At 36.3% G+C, this 17,671-nt stretch overlaps 1 protein-coding gene across 1 annotated transcript in view; it reads left to right on the top strand.

Annotated features, from left to right (window-relative positions):
• PTH2R (parathyroid hormone 2 receptor) overlaps nucleotides 1-17,671 on the top strand; it is a 79,395-nt gene that overhangs the window by 33,290 nt on the left and 28,434 nt on the right. The window contains exons 5-8 of the mRNA XM_036994998.2: nucleotides 9,964-10,061; nucleotides 10,507-10,696; nucleotides 11,889-12,042; nucleotides 16,398-16,458. Of these exons, the coding sequence (XP_036850893.2) occupies nucleotides 9,964-10,061; nucleotides 10,507-10,696; nucleotides 11,889-12,042; nucleotides 16,398-16,458 (503 nt within the window). The remainder of the gene's footprint in view (nucleotides 1-9,963; nucleotides 10,062-10,506; nucleotides 10,697-11,888; nucleotides 12,043-16,397; nucleotides 16,459-17,671) is intronic.

The following is a 17,671-nucleotide window of genomic DNA, read 5'->3' as shown; positions in this document are numbered from 1 at the left end:
TGACATAAGAGCATAACAGATAAAAGCAAGTTTGGAATCTTTTCAGGTATTTGGTTAAGGAAAGGTCTAGGACCTGAAACATTCTGATATTTTGTTTAGGTTAGAGTTACCTGGCTGAGATATAATTACATACTTATAAATATATATATGCTTATATATATACATATTATATATATAAGCATATATATTGTATTATGCTATATTATATATAAAAATCCATATAAGTAGTTAGTAACCTGATTCATGATTTCTCCTTGGTTACTTATGAATGGCTACATCTCATCTCACTCTCTATTCCTGGAGGAGCTGTGTATTTTAGAGATGTATTTTCCACCATAAGATTTGCCAGTAGATGATTTCATTAGTATATACAGTGTGTGTATGTGTGTGTGTATTAGAGTTGTAGAATTAAAGAGGAGCAAGGGGTATCTTATAGGTGTTCCAGCATGATACCTTAATTTTACACATGAGTCAACTCAGAACGGAACTAGAGATTAAGTGTTGTTCAAAGTGACACAGCCCATGGATGTCAGGGCCTGAAGCAGAGCCCTCATCTCCAAATTCCTCTTCAGTGCTGTTTTTAGTATAGTAATCATACACAGATTAAAAAAGACCCATCTAGATAGTCACTTTTAGGTCGTATGTGGTGGCTTTAAAGTCATGCTTAAATTCATATTACTCAGACCTTGTAAGATGCATGATGCTATCTGTATATGATGCTAGGAGTGAATGTGATAAATTGATGTATAAGTAGTTTTTACAAGGACCCTGAGAACAATAAATCATACATACAGTCTCCTCAAATTACACATTTTTCTTTATGTGTGATGTTTTTTTTTGGCACAGAATGCAGAGCAGTAGGTGAGGTGGTACATGGAAGATTTATTTGCTTTGCATTAATAGTCAGAACTTCCTTTTTTAACATTCCTTTTTTCTAACACAAAGCACTGCCACCTTAATGAGCTCTTCAGTACATTTCTGAAAGACCTTCAGTTTTTCATTTCATTCTTGACAACTTCTTAGATAAAATTCATCAATGTAAGATTATGTACTATAGTGGAACTAAATTCAACAGTGAGTTAATATAAAATTATATAGCTAATATAAAATAATTTTGATTTATTTGCCCAAAATCAATATTCATAATACTTAGTGTACTCTTTGATAAATTTATTTGTGTATTTAATGATGAAAAATACAAGTCTTTCACAGCTTTTAAATGGCCATTAAATTAAATTATGGTTTCATTTACACTGAACTCTAATCTTACAATCACTCTTCATGATTACTGTCTATTCTAAGTACCAAAATAGCTAGGTAATATGCCTAAGATATGTGCTATTTCAAGTAAAACTGATTCAAGATGGTGGCATGAGAAGTGACACAGAGAACTCCTCCCAAAAGCACGTATAATATGAAAATATACTTAATAAAACTAATCCTATAAAAGCAACAGGAAAGAGGCTGCATCAGACTGCATACACCTGGAGAACAGAGCAGACCTCACGAAACAGGGTAACATACCAAAGCCTTGATCTGGTGGGACCCAAGCCCTTCCCCCACCCCAGCTCACCAGCGGGAGTAAGAGAAATGGAGCAGGGAGGGGGTGGAAGCCTAGGACTGCTGAACCCCCAGCCCTGGAGATCTGCTTTGGAGCACAAACCTACATTGCATGGTGCTTTGGAGATTAGTGGGGTTGGAAAGCTAAGTCAGGCGGAATACTTGAGAGACTGAGATTCCAGCCATTTGTGGAGGACAGGGATCCACATCTGGCCACCCTAGGACAAAGTAATGGCGGGTGGTCTGAGAGGCTACCTAGCAGCCTCTCAGGCTGCTGAAGGGGCAGGGTTTGCACAGAGCTTGCTGCACAGAGAAGGGATAGGTGGACAAGGTTGTCTGTGGGTGCTCTGCCCGGCGGGTTGGGAACTTCCAGGATCTTCAGGTGCTCCATCACCCTGGCTGGCTACTCAGCTCCAAGGCCCCCCACTGTGATATGCAGCCTGCTGAGCCTTCCTCCTGGCCTGCCTGCACCAGCTCACAAACCGGCAGTCCCTGCTCTGCTGTCAGGCCAGCCAGAGGGAGGCCCCGCCTACCGCGGTTACAGACGCAAAACAAAAAGGCTTACACCTGTGTGCTTGGCCCACTGGTTCTGACAGTGGAGACAGGCACTGCAGCCTGGAAGCAGGAAACAGCTCTTTCCTCCCTCCAGGCACCAGTGCTGCTCCCCTGCAACACCTGACATCACTCCAGGGGCTAAGCAGCTCCAGAGACTAGAGTTTCTGGGCACTAGAGGGCACCACATACAAATATGAAACGTCAAAGGAACCTGATTCAAACAAGAATCATGCAAACACCAGAAAAAGGGCCAAATGAAACTGAACTCAGCATTCTCCCTGAAAGAGAGTTCAAAATAAAAATCATAAACATGCTCATAGAGGTACAGAAAAATATTCAAGAACTCAGGGATGAATTTAGGATGGAGATTCAATCATTAAGAAATTCCATATCTGTAATGAAACATACAATGGAGGGATTTAAAAGCAGATTTGATGTAGTAGAAGAGATGGTAAATGGAATCAGAATTAGAGAAGAGGAATACAAAGAAGCTGAGGCACAGAGAGAAGAGGAATACAAAGAAGCTGAGGCACAGAGAGCAAAAAGGATCTCTAAGAATGAAAGAATATTGAGAGAACTGTGTGACCAATTTAAATGGAACAATATTAGCATTATAGGGGTACAGAAGAAGAAGAGAGAGGAAAAAGGATAGGAAGTATCATTGAGGAGGTAATTGCTGAACAGTTCCCCAGTCTGGGGAAGGAGATACTATCTTAGTCCATGGAAGTGCACAGATTTCCCAACACAAGGGAACCAAGGAAGACAACACGAGACATGTAATAATTAAAATGGTAAAGCTCAAAGGTAAGGACAGACTTTTAAAAGCAGCTAGAAGCAGCTAGAGAGAGAAAAATGGCCACACACAAAGGAAAACCCATCAGGCTATCATCAGACTTCTCATCAGGAACCTTACAGGCCAGAAGGGAGTGGCATGATATATTTAATGCAATGAAGCAGAAGGACTTGAAAAAACAATACTCTATCTGGCAAGATTATCATTTAAATTTGAAGGAGGGATCAAACAATTTTCAGATAAGCAAAAGCTGAGAGAATTTACCTCCCACAAACCACCTCTACAGTGCATTTTGGAGGGGCTGCTATAGATGGAAGTATTCCTAAGGCTAAATAGCTGTAACTAGGGGAAATAAAATGACAGCAAAGAAAGTAAAACAATTAATTACTAAGCAGATGCAAAGTCAAATCAACTAACTCCAAAGTCAGTCAAGGAATAGACAAAGAATACAGAATGTTATACCTAATATACAGAAAATAGAGGAGGAAAAAAAAAAGTTTTAGGTTCTGTTTATAATAGCATACTAAGTGACTTAAATTAGACTGTTAGTAAGGGAACTACCCTTGAACCTTTGGTAACCACGAATCTAGAGCCTGCAATGGCAGTAAGTACATACCTATCAATAATCCCCCTAAATGTAAATGGTCTGAATGCACCAATCAAAAGACATAGAGTCACTGAATGGGTAAAAAAACAAGACATGTCTATATGCTGCCTACAAGAGACTCACTTCAAACCCAAAGACATACACAGACTGAAGTAAAGGGATGGAAAAAGATACTTCATGAAACTAATAGGGAGAAAAAAGCAAGAGTTGCCGTACTTGTATCAGATAAAATAAACTTTAAAACAAAGAAAGTAACAAGAGACAAAGAAGGACATTACATAATGATAAAAGGCTCAGTGCAAGAAGAGGATATAATCATTATAAATATCTATGCACCAAACACAGGATCACCTACATATGTGAAACAAATACTAAAAGAATTAAAGGGGGAAATAGAATGCAGTGCATTCATTTTAGGAGACTTCAACACACCACTCACTCCAAAGGACAGATCAACTAGACAGAAAATAAGTAAGGACACAGAAGCACTGAATAACACATTAGAACAGATGGACCTAACAGACATCTACAGAACACTCCATCCAAAAGCAACAGAATACACATTCTTCTCAAGTACACATGGAACATTTTCAAGAATATATTATATAGAAGACCACAAAAAGAGCCTCAGTAATTCAAAAAGATTGAAAATGTACCAACCAGCTTCTCAGACCACAAAGGTAAAAAACTAGAAATAAATTACACAAAACAAAAAAGCCCACAAACACATGGAGACTTAATAACATGCTCCTAAATAGTCAATGGATGAATGACCAAATAAAAACAGAGATCAAGCAATATATGGAGACAAATGACAACAATAATTCAACACCACAAAATCTGTGGGATGCAGTGAATGCCATGCAAAGAGCAAAGTATATTGCAATACAGGCCTACCTCAGGAAAGAAGAACAATCCCAAATGAACAGTCTAAACTCACAATTAATGAAACTAGAAAAAGAAGAACAAATGAAGCCCAAAGTCAGTAGAAGGAGGTACATAATAAAGATTAGAGCATAAATAAATAAAATCAAGAAGAATAAAACAATAGAAAGAATCAATGAAAGCAGGAGCTTGTTCTTTGAGAAAATAAACAAAATAGATAAACCCCTATCCAGACTTATCAAGAAAAAAAAGAGTCTACACACATAAACAAAATCAGAAATGAGAAAGGAAAAATCACTACAGAAACCACAGAAATACAAAGAATTATGAGAGAATACTATGAAAAATTATATGCTAACAAACTGGATAACCTAGAAGAAATGGACAACTTTCTAGAAAACTACAACCTTTCAAGGCTGACCCAGGAAGAAAAAGAAAATCTGAATAGACCAATTTCAGCAAGGAAAGGGTAATCAAAAAACTACCTCAAAACAAATTTCTGGACCAGATTGTTTCACTACTGAATATTATCAAACATTTAGTGAAGACCTAGTACCCATCCTCCTTAAAGTTTTCCAAAAAGTAGAAGAGGAGGGAATACTCTCACACTCATTCTATGAGGCCAGCATCACTCTAATACCAAAACCAGGCAAAGACAACACAAAAAAAGAAAATTACAGACCAATATCCCTGATGAACGTAGATGCAAAAATACTCAACAAAATTTTAGCAAACCGAATTCAAAAGTACATCAAAAAGATCATCCATCACGATCAAGTAGGATTTATTCCAGGGATGCAAGGCTGGTACAACATTTGAAAATCCATCAACATCAGCCACCACATCAACAAAAAGAAGGACAAAAACTACATGATCATCGCCATAGATGCTGAAAAAGTATTTGACAAAATTCAACATCCATTCATGATAAAAACTCTCAACAAAATGGGTATAGAGGACAAGTACCTCAACATAATAAAGGCCATATATGACAAACCCACAGCCAACATTATAATTAACGGCAAGAAGCTCAAAACTTTTCCTTTAAGATTGGGAACAAGACAAGGATGCCCACTCTCCCCACTTCTATTCAACATAGTACTGGAGGTCCTAGCCATAGCAATCAGAGAACACAAAGAAATAAAAGACATCCAGATTATCAAGGGAGAAGTTAAACTGTCCCTGTTTGCAGATGACATGATATTGTACATAAAAACCCTAAAGAATCCACTCCCAAACTACTAGATCTAATATCTGAATTTAGCAAACTTGCAGATACAAAATTAATTAACACAGAAATTTGTTGCATTCCTATACACTAACAATGAACTAGCAGAAAGAGAAATCAGGAAAACAATTCCATTCACAATTCATCAAAAAGAACAAAATACCTAGGAATAAACCTAACCAAGGAAGTGAAAGACCTATAGTCTGAAAACTACAAGACACTCATGAGAGAAATTAAAGAAGATACCAATAAATGGAAACAATGTGGTGCTCATGGATAGGAAGAATTAATATTGTCAAAATGGCCATCCTGTCTAAAGGAATCTACAGACTTAATGCAATCCCTATCAAAATAGCAACATCATTCTTCAAAGAACTAGAGCAAATAGTTCTAAAATTCATATGAAACCACAAAAGACCCCAAATAACCAAAGCAATCCTGAGAAGGAAGAATAAAGCTAGGGGGATTATGCTCCCCAACTTCAAGCTCTACTACAAAGCCACAGTAATCAAGACAATTTGGTGCTGGCCCAAGAACAGACCCATAGACCAATGGAACAGACTAGAGAGCCCTGATATAAACCCAAGCATATATGGTCAATTAATACATGATAAAGGAGCCATGGACATACAATGGGGAAATGACAGCCTCTTCAACAGCTGGTGTTGGCAAAACTGGACAGCTACATGCAAGAAAATGAAACTGGATCATTGTCTAACTCCATGCACAAAAGTAAATTCAAAATGGATCAAATACCTGAATGTAAGTCATGAACCCATAAAACTCTTAGAAGACAACATAGGCAAAAATTTCTTGAACATAAACATGAGCAATTTTCCTGGATGCATCTCCTTGGGCAAGATAAAAAAATAAAAAATGAACACATGGGACTACATCATGCTAAAAACTTCTGTACAGCACAGGACACCATCAGCAGAACAAAAAGGCATCCTACAGTATGGGAGAATATATTTGTAAATGACATATCCAACAAGGGGTTAACATCCAAAATATATAAAGAACTCAGATGCCTCAACACCCACAAAACAAATAACCCTATTAAAAAATGGGCAGAGGAATGAACAGACACTTCTCCAAAGAAGAAATTCACAGGCACATGAGAAGATGCTCCACATCACTGATTATCAGGAAAATGCAAATTAAAACTACAGTGAGATATCACCTCACACCATTTAGGATGGCCAACATAGAAAAGACTAGCAACAACCAATGCTGGCAAGGATGCAGAGAAAGCGGAACCCTCCTACACTGCTGGTGGTAATGTAAACTAGTGCAACCATTGTGGAAAGCAGTATAGAGGTTCCTCAAAAAATTAAAAATAGAAATACCTTTTGACCCAGGAATTCCACTCCTAGGAATTTACCCTAAGAATGTAGGACCCCAGTTTAAAAAGACATATGCACCCCTATGTTTATTGCAGCACTATTTACAATAGCCAAGAAATGGAAGCAACCTAAGTGCCCATTAGTAGATGAATGGACAAAGCTGTGGTACATATACACAATGGAATATTATTCAGCCATAAGAATAAAACAAATCCTACCATTTGTAACAAAATAGGTGGAGCTAGAGGGTATTATGTTCAGTGAAATAAGCCAGGCAGAAAAAGATAAGTATCAAATTATTTCACTCTTCTGTGGAGCATAAAAGAAACTGAAAACTGAAGAAACAACACATCACCAGACTCCCAGAACCCAAGAATGGACTAACAGTTACCAAAGGGAAAGGGTCTGGGGAGGGTGGGCGGGATGGGAGTGAGAAGGGGAATAAGGGGCATTACAATTAGCACACATAATGTGGGGTGTGGGGGCACAGGGAAGACAGTATAGCACAGAGAAGACAAGTAGTGATTCTATAGCATCTTACTACGCTGATGGACAGTGACTGTAATGGAGTATGTGGTGGGGACTTGATAATGGGGGGAATCTAGTAACCACAATGTTGCCCATGTGATTTTTATATTAATGATACCAAAATAAAACAAAACAAAATGCAACAGAAAATAATGTGTATAACTTTTGAATCAGTCTTGTATACTTGAAACCAATATCATATTGTATATCAACTATATTTTGATAAAAAAGGGACAAAAGAGGAATGTATTCTAAATATAAAGGTACAGATAGATGTAAAGATAATATGTTATAATTAAAAGGGTAGGAAAAGGTATATGCTGTGCATACTATAAGTGTAAGAAAGTGAGTGTGGCTAAGCAGACTTCAAGAAAAAGCCTATTATGAAGATGGAAGCATGTTTTAGATTGACAGAAGTGTCATTTACCAAAACAAATGGCAGTCTTAAATAAGTATGCATTTAGGAAATTCAAATTACATGAAATAAAAATTGTCAGAGCTAAAGAAAGATATAGCCAGATCCCATAGTATTGGAATTAAAAAAAAAATACTTTTCTTTCAGTAATTGATATCACAATTAGAAAAAAACTTTTGTATGATCTCTTTCAAATAACTTGATTAAAATGTCATTTTTACAATACTATAGCCAATAACTATGAAGTTCACATTCTTTAAAAGAGTGCACCAAAAGTTCTTCAAGATAGAATATATGCCTGGCTGTAAAGAAGTCCTAATAAATCTCAAGATTAAAATCATACAGAGTGTATTCTCTGACCACAAAGTAATTAATTGATAATCAGTTAAAATAAAATATGTAGACAATTCACAAATAGTTGGGAATATATGACCCATGGAAAAATTTGAACTGAATAAATATGAAAGTTTGATATGTTAGAAATTGAGGGAAACAGCTAGAGAAGAACTTAGAGGGAGATTAATACCTTTCAATGCTTAATTAGATGATAATAAAGGTGAAAATGATAGAAGGTTATACATTAAACCGTACAATGTGATACCTAGAACAACCATGAAAAGCATGATACAAAAAAGTACATGAAAATGAAATTCTACAAAATGTTCAAGTAATCCACAGGATGTCAGGAAAAATAAAACAGAAATGAAGAATAGCATGACAGGAAAAATAAATAAAATGATGGATTTAGCCTTAATATATCAATATACATTAAAAACAGACAGTGTAAATATACCAAGTAACAGAGATTGAAAGAGTCTATAAAAAACACGACTTAATGTATGCTATCTACAAAGTTTGAAATTCATTTCTAGTATAATGACATATTTACATACCATGCAATACTATTCAGCAATAAAAGAAACTTAAAATGTGCAACAACTTGAATGGATTTTGAGGTAATTACTCTGAGTGAAGAACACCAATCTCATACATACTGTATGATTCTATTTATATAACATTTATGAAATGACAAAATTATAGGGATAGAAAACATATTAATGTTTGCTTGGTGTTAGGGTGGTGGGGAGGAGGAGGGTAGGTGTGACTGTAAAGGAACAGCACAAGAGAGATCTTTCTGGTGATGGACCACTTCTGTACCTATGTGCAGTGATGGTTACAAAAATTTACATATGTGATAAAATAACTTGGAACTGTAAACACAAGTTTCACAAATGTCAAATTCCTGGTTTTGATATTTTAGTATAATTGGAGGATACTTTGTGAAGGGTACATAGGACTTTTCCTATCTTTTACAGTTCTCGTGAATCTACAATTATTTTAAAATGAAAAACAAATAAGAATGAACCATTGATTCATGCAACAGTATCAGAGAGTATCAAAAACAGTAGGCTGACAAAAAGAGTGTGTAGTGTATAATTCTAAGAAGTCTAAGAATAGTCAAGGAATATATGAAGTACACAGAGAAAGCTGACTTGTGGTGACAGAAATTTGAACAGTAATTACGTGGGGGTGAATGGTGGGTAGTTTTTTGACTAACAAGGGCACAGTGAACTTGATCTGTGAAAACCCATCAAACTGCTCATTTAAGATCTGTACATTTTATGTCATGTAAATTACCACTCCATAAAAAAGTTAAAGAAAACCAGAAATAATACTCCAAAAATGGCATATTCTTTTCACCAATTTTCTCTTAAAATAGTTCTGGAATGTGTGTTTTGTTTATTTCAAGTATCACAGAAAAAACAATCCAGTTAGTTAAAATGAACAGTACAGAAATATGGCAAGTAAATATTGCAACATTTAATTTGGCCTCACTTAAGCAACAAGAAATGCAGAGTATTGTTACTACATTTTTACCCCTGACTTGAATTTAGGAAAGAAAAGGAAGGCCAGAAAACTCATCTATATATTATGAAAATTATAATGCATTTTGTGTTCCTAAATGTGTGAGAGCATGAGTTTTGTTTATCTGCATTAACCAATTTGTTTAAGCCTCTTTTTCTAATTAAATCTCTTCTCCCACAGCAAGAGTTCTTTGAGCGCCTCTATGTCATGTACACTATTGGGTATTCCATCTCCTTCGGTTCCTTAGCTGTGGCTGTTCTCATCATTGGCTATTTCAGGTGAGTGACTGCCAATCACTTTCTCCATTGAAAGGCCAGGTTCCGTTTCCTATCCACCCAAGACACAGAAGTCTCAAAATTTCTGAGACTGTACTGAAAGTGTGAAAGTTCCAGTGCTAACAATGTATATCCCTTTTCAGTGGTTTTCCATTGATCATTTATTACTTTAATACAGTGCTATAGTACAATGCAGTATAATATTTAACCCTGGAAATTTGATATAAACGTGGTAATAGATCAGGATAAATTTTCTACTAACCCTTGAAAAGTTAGATTTTAGTTTTTGATCCCAGTTGTTTCTCCTGCAAACATAATAATGTGTTTCCGTCTTTGTTCAGGTTTACTATATTCTCTTTTTTGGGAGGAGATTGGGCTCATTTATATTCCCCCTTCCCCCCATTTCTAATTTTATTCAGATCGAAATACTGGTATTTTCTCTCCATAGACGATTGCACTGCACTAGGAACTATATCCACATGCACTTATTTGTATCTTTCATGCTGAGGGCTGCAAGCATCTTTGTCAAGGACAGAGTGGTGCATGCTCACACAGGAGTAAAAGAGCAACAGTCCCTGATAATGCAGGACGACCTACGAAATTCCATAGATGTGCCTTCTGTGGACAAATCACAATACGTAAGTGTTTTCATAATTTTCTCTCATTACTGAGTCATACACCATTACAAATAAATAAAACTTAACAATGCACTAAATATGTGTTAACTTGTTTTGGCTTATCTCTGAATTAACTGAAATAATGACCAGTTTGTATAATGACGTTTACTACTTCAATTCTGCCCTCAAATCTCATGCCTAATCACTCATCATTTTGGATTATTAAAAGTGCTTGGGTTCTTTCCTCCAGAACATTTTGGAATGGGAACTTGAGAAAGCACATGATTGGCATTTGATATGTGATCCACAGCAGCTATCATGGCTCACCAACTTCAAAAGTAAAAAGCCTAGTGGCAAAACCAGAAGCACTGGATTTACAAACACATGATATTTAGTTCCTTTATCGTAGACCCAAAGACTCGTTTCAAAATAAAATTCCATGGTACCTGAATCTCTTCTTAAATGTCCTCATGTTATTTAGTAAATAGAATTACCCAGTTATCAGTTAATTAGGTTATTGAAGCAATATATCTGAAAATTTAGTAGAGTAGATTAGTTGCTTTGATCGTGCAAATTAATACCCTTTCTGTATCCTTGCCCTTTGCCCTGTGACTTTGTAGTCCCTGCTGATTCTGATGCTGGACTGGCTTTGTGACTTACTTTACCCAATAGAATGAAGTGGGAATGATGATGTGTCAGCTGAGAGTAAGCCTTTATAAGTGAGCCTAGACAAGGTTAGCTGAGACGGGTCCAGCTCAGCAGAATCACCTAGCGAACCCATAGATTCATAAGATATTAAATGGTTATTGTTTCAAACCATTGCCTTTGGGGTCATAAAAAAGCCTAGAATAGAATAAGTCTGTGGTAGAATGATGGATGATATTTTCTTCTTTATAGTTTTTTGTACTTTTCTACTTTTCTTTGAGAAACATGTATTATTTTTAAACAGGAAAAATTAAGAAAAAGTGATGTTTTATAACTTCTCAAGGAAAAAAAATACCTTATTTTAAAAATAGAATCAAACCCATAGTCTTAAAAATGCTAAATTAAAACAACTTTGTTTTGGTCTCTTTCAACAGTTTTGACCTACTTATGTACAGGAGATATTTGATTATAAAAAGGAAACTAAAGAGTCACTTTTTGGTGGTCTAATGTTGGCATCTAGTACAATCAGTAGTTCTAACATGATACAATTCTGGTTTATTTGTAACAGATTGGGTGCAAGATTGCTGTTGTAATGTTTATTTACTTCTTGGCTACAAACTACTATTGGATCTTGGTGGAAGGTCTCTACCTGCATAGTCTAATCTTCGTGGCATTCTTCTCCGACACCAAATACCTGTGGAGCTTCACCTTGATAGGCTGGGGTAAGGGATTTATGTCTCCTTTTCTTTTAAGATGGATTGTGGATTTGAGGGCATTCTTTCAGCCTTTTTCCTGCCATAATCCCTCCCCATTTTGTCTTTACCCCTCCTTCTTTCTCTTTTGTTGTTGACTGTGGAAAATTATTAAGATCTAGTCTATAATCCTCTCAGAGGTAACAAGCTTTTCACCATTATGGTTAGTGTTTTTAAGCCAGATTCTTGAGAAGACTCTTTGGTGTAAGAGAAAAATGCATTGTTAGCCATACACATTTAGAACTGCTCATGTCTTGGGTTGGTGCCCTGCTTTAGCAGTAATTTCACCCTTAATATTTGATTTTTGAATTTCTAAACTGTAATGATGCATTTTTCATTTGTATTTCTAGATCATATTAGGAAAATACCAGAAAGGAATTTAAAGACCATCTTAACTACATTTAACAAAATAAATTATAAAATTATGTAGGCTTACCATGTCATTGAAGAAAATAATCCAAATTATTTTTGGCTCAAGTAAGTAAAAAAAAAAAAGGGATATTCAGCTCATGTTCCAAAAATGCCTTATCAGTACTAGAGGGACTACTGGACTAGGTACTAACTCAACATGATGTGGAGAAAAGGATGTTTGTTTGTCAAAATTTAAGAGAAATGACAACTCATATATGTTTAAATTAAGAAGTCATGAGATTAACAATAGCAGATCTCAATTGCCATTTTAACATCCAAATTATGAGGTAATTAGGAAAAGAATGAACTAAGTGCCTCAAGGTTAAATTTGAAAGATTTTTTCCCTCCAAAATAAGAGTATTCCTTTACCTGTTTTGCCTTACTATCATTTTAAAATTGAAAATGTGAAATAAGGAACACTGCATTACCTGTTAGTTAATTAATAACCTTTAAGAAGAGAAAGGGTCAAGTCACTGTAATATTTAATTTCTTATGAAATAGTGATTGTCATGAATAAAGTTTTATTTCTGAGGCAGCTTGTCTGTTTTAAGGCTCTTCCTTATCTTTGATTAGCAGTTACTAAAAATAAAAAGGTATATTTCATTTTTTTTAGGGTACTTTGGAAATTTCCTCGACAGTTTTTGGTAGTTTACCTTTAAATCAAAATAATATCCGTGTATGTACCTACATAATTACTAGAAGTTGATACAGGTGTCAATAGAAATTTAAACAATGAATATAGACATTTGTCCTCATTACAATGTATTTTTTTGGATTTTTCACACCACTGGTCACACTCGTAACTTCTTTTTCTCTATTTACTTGTTGGTTTGGTAGCTAACTCTCCCATCAACTCTTATTTGGGGGTATATCTCTCAGTCTGTCCCTCCTGAAAGTCAGGAGTTTGTCCCACAAAATCCAGGAAATTAGTTTTCAAATCTTTCTATGAAGAAGAGAATAAAAAAATAGTCCAGGGAGCTTCTATGCAAGCATGAATTTCTTACCTTCCTTTACACTGTTTATTAATTTGTCCATGAAAATTTAGCCTAGGAATGACAACTATAGTAGAAAAACATCATTACTTGAAATCTTCATTTTATCAAATGGTTTGAAAACATTCATGAAAGCAAGTAGGATTTACATGGAGGCTTACTTTGAAAAGCCATTTTACATGAAATATGCTCAATTAAGCAAAATCTAGAATAGTAATAACCAATTTTTATAGAGCTATTTCTATAGTTGGTCTATCTTCTGACCTTCTCCCTCTCTTTGCAACTCTATACTTTAAAAAAATGTCCTAGGGTATATATAAAAAAAGTAGTAATATTCTTTTAACAATATCTTTCTGCTACTAAAGCACAGCTACCATTTAATGAAGTAAATATTCAAGTCTGATTACTAAGCAATTTTTCTCTTTTATCTCAACACAGAGTCTGATTTTAAAATACCATCTTAATTTCTGATCATTTTTCAAAATTCCTGTAAGAAAAATAATGATCAAAAACATTATAGCTGCTTTGTAGGATCCTTTGCTAGACACCAAATACCTGTGGAATTTCACCTTGGTAGGCTGGGTGAACCCCAGTTTCATACTTTCTTCCAATGATGTGATTTACTGGCTTCACTAGAGAAGAGAACTTGCTTGGATTCCTTTGTTACTCATTTGGACCCAATCATTTTAACTTTAGGTGATCAAAAATCCTTGAAGAGCCCCCAGATAATTACCGTTTTTTTTATTATTCTTTGATTGTCTCTATGCTAGTCTTATGAATGAGGATCTTCCAAGAGGATGAGAAAAGCGATTTCATTAAGACATGATGCCTAAAATACTTACTTTAATTTTCATCTAAAACATAATTCCAACTGAAATACCAGTAATCAATGGGTGTAGAATATCATTCCAGAAATTGCCTGATCAGGAGATTGTAAAAGAACAGAAGATTAAAGGCCTGCAAATGAGACAATATGAAAAGTTTAACCAAAGGCAGGCAGACACTTTTTAAACACAGCCAAGGCAGCAGAACAGCAAAGGGGTCCGTGCCAGGCCTTTCTGGACCAGTCTTTGAGGAGCATCATGCTTGGTTTTTCTTCATAGCTGCTAACTGATAACTCAAGTTGTGTCATTAATTTTGCCTCCATGACTGGAATATAAGTTTCAGGAAAATAAGTATATAATTTGTGTGTTCATTGTTTTATCTTCTGAGACTAGAATAATCCTTGACACATAAATGGATGGTTACTGGATGTATGGATAGGTAGGTAGATGGATAGAAAGAATATGCAAGAGGAACTTAATAATTAGAATTGGGTAGATCCATTTTGACATAAATAATTTCCTAGAACATAGAATTCAAGCAGATTATAAAAAAGAAGAGTTATGTAGACACAATGAATAAAATTGGAATACAGAATCATAAAATGAAATTGCCACACAGGCAGGTTGAGGTTAAATTCAATTAGGCAATCATTGAGAAGACCAAAGAAATAGCATTGTAGGGCATCATCTAATTTTCATTTTTTGATGAAATTTTTCTTCATCTGAATCTATTTGTTCACTTTTTTGCTAAGAAAGAATACCTGAAAAATTACAAATATGTTTGTAAAAAGTAAAGAATTTAATATTATGTTTAATAAAAATGTTCAAACTTAGGTTAAACCTTTTCTCTCATTTTGTAAGGTGCTTCCTAGGTTCTGTACTGTTTTCACTATGGTCTCTCTTTTTTAAAATCTCTTTCATAAGGGCCATGTAATGAGAAGTTATCCATTAAATCCTTTGATTCTCTATTACAATGTTCTGCAAGAGTTATTTCTGTGATTTTTTTTTGTGTGTGTGATTTCAGAGTCCAATCAACTATAGCATGAACTGATGGTCAAACTGAAGTGGGTGCAAAGGACACGTGAAATGAATGTAGACATTCGTCTGGGTTACATTTTATTTTATTTTATTTTATTTTATTTTATTTTTATTTTTACACCACTGATCACACTTGTAATAAATTCTTTTGCTTTATTTATTTATTGGTTTTGTATTTACGTCCCCCAGCAACTCTTACTTGGGGTATATCTTGCAGTCTGTCCCTCCTGAAAGTCAGGAATTTGTCTCATGAAATCCAGGAAACTAGTTTTCAGATTTTTCTATGAAAAAGAGAACAAAAAATAGTCCAGTGAGCTTCTATGCAAGTGTAATTTCTTACCTTCATTTATAATGTTTATTAATTTGCCCACGAAAATTTTGGCCTAGGAACGACAACCATACTAGATGACAGATTTGATGTTGTAGGCTCACAAGGTGTTTATCATTTATGAATGGCAAGTATCTTATGATGCTATAATCTAAGTAACATAGTGGCCACCCTTTACTAAGCTATTAGTTCATGCCAATCCTTCTGCTTTGAGCCACTATGAACCAATGAAAAGAAGAGGCTAAACTGGTCAAAACTTTCCAATTTTATAACTTGCAGTATAGCTTCTCTTTGCCTTTCACTTTGAGAATGAAGAAGTTCTAGTTTTTTAAAACAACCACCTTCCTACAGCTCCTTTGAGCCCCTCTTGTTGCTTCACTCTGCTCTGAAAGCATGTGGCTGTCGGTGTGGCAAGATTCAAAGTCAAATGCACCAACCATTGCACACTTCTCGCTCCAGGAGCTTCAATGCCCTCAGAGTATGGAATGAAATCTGGGGCCAACTTCATCTTCAGACTTTTAAGAACAATTAACAGCAATATACCTGGTTCATTTCTCAAGTGGACAAGATGAACAATAAAGTGGACTTTTCTTGTACACATAGCAACATTTTTCATGTCCATTTTTCTCTCTCAACTTTTAATAATGTATTCTTATGATTAGTGCCTATGAGAGAAAAAAAATACCTTAATTTTACAAGAAATATGGTCTCTGACTCCTTTTCTTATTTCAGGGTTTCCAGCAGCATTCGTTGCAGCCTGGGCCGTGACACGAGCTGCTCTGGCTGATGCAAGGTGAGTGACAAAGAGGAGGAGGTAAAGAAAGAGCTTCAGATTTTCTCAATACCCAGCCCTCCTGCTTGGAATTGACACTTGAATTCACACTGTTCTTCCCCACATTGCCCTTTAGGGATGTCATGTGGGAAATTACCTTGGTGTAATGGTAGCCTCTGATACATTACCAGCAAGCCATCCGTCCCAGAGTCATGGAACAGAAAGACTCACAGACCAGATCAGGATGCTCGAAATCCCTGGTTTATGAAATCAATTTAAAACATGCTGTAAGAAAAGGAAAGAGATGGGTAAATTAACACACAGGATATGGTGCAAGCAAGTGGAAGGACCCCACTGAGTCTGGGATAGGCAATATTGATATTTCCTCTCTCTTTTTCCCCCACATCAGTCTTCCCTCCTGATGGTGTGGTTACGAGGTCCAGAGATGAGGCTGCAGCAAGTGGGACCACAGACAGAAGTTTGTTTGGGCCAATGACATACAATGACTTACACTGTCTTAGAGAGATGTAGGGGCAAGCACACTTGTAGCTTGCCAGTCAGCCTCCTGAGCAGCTCTAAGTTTTATTTGTGTTCCTTGGGCAAAGGATATGTGGGTATGGGTTTCACCGATCAGTGCCTGAATTAAGATGTCAAGAATATTGAGCACTTCTTGTGTATCAGGGATATTTTGTGCCCCATGCCTCGTATATATTTTATACCTATGTGTGGGGTAAATCACTGAATTTCCAGAATCTCCCGCCTGGCCTTAACATTTACACATCAATAGGCGTTTACCACTGCACCCTCTGAGGATCCGAGGATCCACAGCAAGGCAGGGAGAGAAAACAGCCACTCTCACCTCCCCTCCGTTTCTGGTACATACTCAGTCTGGAGTCCGCCAGTCACCAAGGACCCGCCCACAGAGCTTCTGGAAGGGACGGGCAGGGAAGTGAGCGCCTGTGCCCTAGCTTAAGGACGGGAAGCACCAAGTGGGCTTTGCAAGTGAAAACCCGGGAGGACGGAGAGAGCACGCGGCCAGAGGAGACGGACAGACAGCCGTTCCTCCTCGTGAGCAATAAAGAGGGTTTCTCCCAACCTGCCCTTCCCCTTGCCTTACTTGGCTTTATAGGGAACTTTGCTCCGGGAAGGGGACCCCTGTCTCCCCAGATCTACACTGTGTCTAACACACATGTGCTACACTTAATACTTGCCTATATTTAATGCAACCTATGGG

The sequence above is a fragment of the Manis javanica genome, chromosome 12 (genome assembly GCF_040802235.1).
Source record: "Manis javanica isolate MJ-LG chromosome 12, MJ_LKY, whole genome shotgun sequence".
Lineage (NCBI taxonomy): Eukaryota > Metazoa > Chordata > Mammalia > Pholidota > Manidae > Manis > Manis javanica.
Note: the sequence above shows the minus strand (reverse complement) of the source record. Positions and strands in the feature narration are given on the sequence as shown.